Genomic DNA, 4,198 nt, shown 5'->3' on the forward strand with positions numbered 1-4,198 from the left:
CTGATCTGGATTAAATTCTTGGTGGAAATTAGGCCAATATATTGCCAATATTGTTAGATGGGCCAGGTTTCAGACGTATACGCGTCCAATGTAGCTTCAGTAACGAACAGGTCATATGTAAAATTTTATTTAAAAATGTTAATACATTTTATATATTTTACATATGTATATACATATATATAAATATATATTATATATATTTATATATATGTATATGTATGTAAAATATATTAAAATTTTCAACATTTTCAACCCTAAGCGATTAATGATTTTCTATTTACTAGTGACCGGTACATTACTAAAGTTATATTAGACGCGCATGTGTCTGAAACGCATGCGTCTGAAATGATTGCCCAAAACCTATAACCGCAAAATGCTGCCGCGCACTGCTGTCCTCTGACAAAGTGGATGTAAACTACATAGCAACGTCCACTTTTCTTACGATATATCGTCCACTTTTCAAAGCTGGAGATGATAAATCAATATTTGGTTCGTATAGCAACGAGATACTATTAAAGATTATCAACTCTGGACAAATTTTCAGCGGTATAAAAAGGATCCGGAAGTAATTGAAGAACGCTGACATTATCGACAATTGATATAAATATGCTATTATTAACATAAATATTTGCTTCATACATTATTAAATTCATGATTTTTTTATTACATAAATGTTTCATAAATATGCATACTTGTAAAGCTATAATATTCTATATATTGCAGAAAAATTACAATTTTTTCTTTGCAGTTATCATCTCTGTTGATAATCAAACTTTGACGATAGCACTGAAATAACAATTTTAAAGAAAAATAGAGCATTATTGAGTTCTAAATGCATAAATATGTCCACTAAACTAATAAATCATAAAATTAGTACATTATTTTTAGTTTTTAATTCTTAATTACTTCAATATTTACAAGGACGCCAACTCCCGTAAGGACTTTAATAGTAATAAGTATCTCATCGGTGGTTCATATAATCGTACTACATGTAACACGATTATATGAATCAAGTATCGATTTATCATCTCCAGCCTTGAAAAGTGTATCTAAGAAAAGTGTATTAAGAAAGTGAGCGGATGTACCGTAAGAAAAGTGGACGTTGCTATGTAGTTTACGTCCACTTTGTTAGACGGCAGTGCGCGACAGAATTTGCGGTTAGTTTTTGGACCGTCATATCCTCTCTCAGATTTCTCTCTGATTGAACACAGAGTTACGCTATTGTATATACTGCACATGTTATTTTTTCTACCATGATATGGCCTCTCTCAGGTTTTTGTCTGTTCTGAGTTAACCGTCGATTAGGATTAATTGGAGTTAGAAGAGACCTTAAATAATTGATAAACTGTGCAAGACTTAATATCAAAAGATTGGACTTTACGCAAGTGTTAACGCTGTATTAAATTGTCGCAAGTTGCAACTGATTTTTTTATATGTGACGATCTGGTATGACAGACGCAAGAAGTTTGAAGGAAGCTATCGAGCAATATGAAACTCAGGTATAATATTAAAAATTAGTAGAAGAATGTCATCTATACTAATATAAGTTTCCTAAAGGGACATATCTTTATTTCTTGAAAAAAACTAACTACTATTATACTTTATTAATACTGATAAAAACATGATGTTTTTAGATAATTGAAGAAGTGTAAAACTTAATTGAAAAACTTATAATTTATATGTTGGGGCTTGTTCCTCTAATCCTAAATAAAACAAAATCGATTAAAAACGAATTTCGAAAATGCAAAAATAAAATCACAGTTTTCTTTTGCAAATTGCATAGTTTAAATAATAGTGGTTATATTAAAATATCGTTTTTAGAAACCATGATGTAAACAAACAAATAGGAAATAAAGACTAAGCGGTCAAGCTGGATCTTTAATGCTGAAAATGATTTCATGTGAATTTATATATCGCAATCTAATCCTATATAAACTGCATGCTAAAATTATTTTCAATCTTGAAATATAGAGAACTGGAATATACAAAATTAAATTAACAAGTATTTTAGAAATATTGATGCTTAGGCATATATCCTTATATATAATAATCTTTAAGCCCCTTACAATCTGTAAATTTTATTACAAAAAATTGTAATAATAAATTCACATGAATTTGTTTTCAACATTAAAGATCCAGCTTGATCATTTAGCTTTTATTTCTTAATTGTTTGAATGTTTCTATATAATCATTTTATATGTAATAATAAGATTGGAAATATAAGACTGTTTATGTATGTAGATACATTATTTTAAATACGAAGCGCTATTACGGTCTGAATATTAAGAATCGGGATGATAGATATCTTAATCTCTAAAGTTTTCAACTTTAAGCTTAATAACTCGATTCACGAGGCCAACCGCTGCGTTTTTTTGCTAGATTTTTTCGTTTTTAGTGAAAACATGTCGAATAAGTATTTTTATTAAGATTTGAGGTGGGGGGGGGGGGAGTCAACAAATAAGAGAAGCGAAATGTTACACTAACAATTGTGAACAGAGAATCAAATAACTGAGGAATCGAAGGTATTGTTTATAATTAAATTATATTCATCAGTTTTATTAACTAACAAAAATTTAACAAAGTTGCAGTACAATAATGATAGTAAGGGAGAGGACTCGGACTATCTGTCTATAGGGGTTACGTGTCTATAGTACTGTTATCTCAGGTATTAAGACACAAGTGTCTCTACCATTCTACCAAGGTTACTACCTCACCGAGGAAAATTTTACTTGAAATATATAGTACACGTAACGTATACTATAGCATATAAAGTAAAATCTTAGAGGAAGTTTTGGAACGTGCCCCAGGAGTTGAAGAAGCTTCATATAGGGGATTCCCGATGTATTTAATTTCTTGCAATGTATTTCACAGATGTCAAAGGAAAAGCGACAACTATTATTGAAATTTTCCGACTGCCGAAAAATTAACATCTTTATAATATTGTATGTTTGATAGTAACATCAAATTATTAAAATTGCTTGTCAATTTATTTCGCGATTATTAGAGTAGTTTTAATTGCGATTATAAGTCCGGAAAAATAATTCGGCGCGCAGTTTGAAAAAACTACAATATAGTTTATATGCAAGTATATATAGTGCACATATATAGTGTATATTAGTAATTCAAGATTGAATTATTTAAAGCAATGAAGATCCAGCTTCGACCGTAATAGGCATTTTAAATTTCTAGGATTGATTCTAATCAAGTTTTCTTTTTGTGAAAAGTTTCAAAGTTTTTACAAAAAAATATTTAGTCAAATATCTGTATTAGTTTTTTAGCAAATTTGAAAAAAGTATTAATTGTAGACACATAGCCCCGGTCTCCCCTATCATATTGTCAATTATTATGTATATGGTCAGAAGCAATCAAGATTCTTGAGGGTCAATTCTCTGCATAGTATAAAATGAAGGTTCTACAAGTAAAAATATTATACATGACAAACAAAAATAGGTAAAAGAATATTTAGATTAATATTATATATATTAATAGGAACAAAAAGTTTTATAAGAATGTACATGTAAGTTAATCATATTCACTAAAGAGGACCGTTAGAAAAAGGTCGAAATGTTTGAAAGTTGTTTAAACAATAACAATAATTATATTAAGACTTTCAAATTTTAAACAATACAAAAAGATAAACATAGTAGGCTAATGAGAGTCAGCAACGATAATTATTTAGTGAACAATCAATAATTAGATATTAGATTGATGTCTTCTTTATTTTGAACGTTTCGACTCTCTTCTCAGCAAGAATGATATAAATATAATTAGCTCACATATCCATAATGCTTAAAAGTCACTCGCAAATTGATAAAGATGCAGCGTTGTTAATCATCACGGAACATGAAACATTGTACGCTTTGTTGAACATATTAAAACTTAAAAAGTAGAAATGTTAAAATCAAATATAAAGATCACACTCATGTACGACGACGTATTACTCATCTATATATATAGTGTCCCGAAAACAATCTTTTCATTAATATTTCAGAGAGTAAAGAGGATAAAATTTTTAACTGGAAATAAAAAACATAAATTAAATGTTTTACTAAAATATTATACATTTTGTATATATATATATATATATATATCATATTGTTTATAATACGCGCGCTTATACATGCGTAACTCACTATATATATCGGCTATTGTGAAGAGTGTTGCTAAGGTCTCGGTAGTCTAAAGGCTCAGGACGCTC

At 29.1% G+C, this 4,198-nt stretch overlaps 1 protein-coding gene across 1 annotated transcript in view; it reads left to right on the forward strand.

Moving 5' to 3' along the window:
* Positions 1-1,264: 1,264 nt before the first annotated feature.
* LOC108751516 (zinc finger CCCH-type with G patch domain-containing protein) overlaps positions 1,265-4,198 on the forward strand; it is a 19,274-nt gene continuing 16,340 nt past the window's right edge. The window contains exon 1 of the mRNA XM_018491752.1: positions 1,265-1,499. Coding sequence (XP_018347254.1) covers positions 1,449-1,499 — 51 coding nt within the window. The 5' untranslated portion in view covers positions 1,265-1,448. The remainder of the gene's footprint in view (positions 1,500-4,198) is intronic.

Source organism: Trachymyrmex septentrionalis, unplaced genomic scaffold (assembly GCF_001594115.1).
Source record: "Trachymyrmex septentrionalis isolate Tsep2-gDNA-1 unplaced genomic scaffold, Tsep1.0 scaffold48, whole genome shotgun sequence".
Lineage (NCBI taxonomy): Eukaryota > Metazoa > Arthropoda > Insecta > Hymenoptera > Formicidae > Trachymyrmex > Trachymyrmex septentrionalis.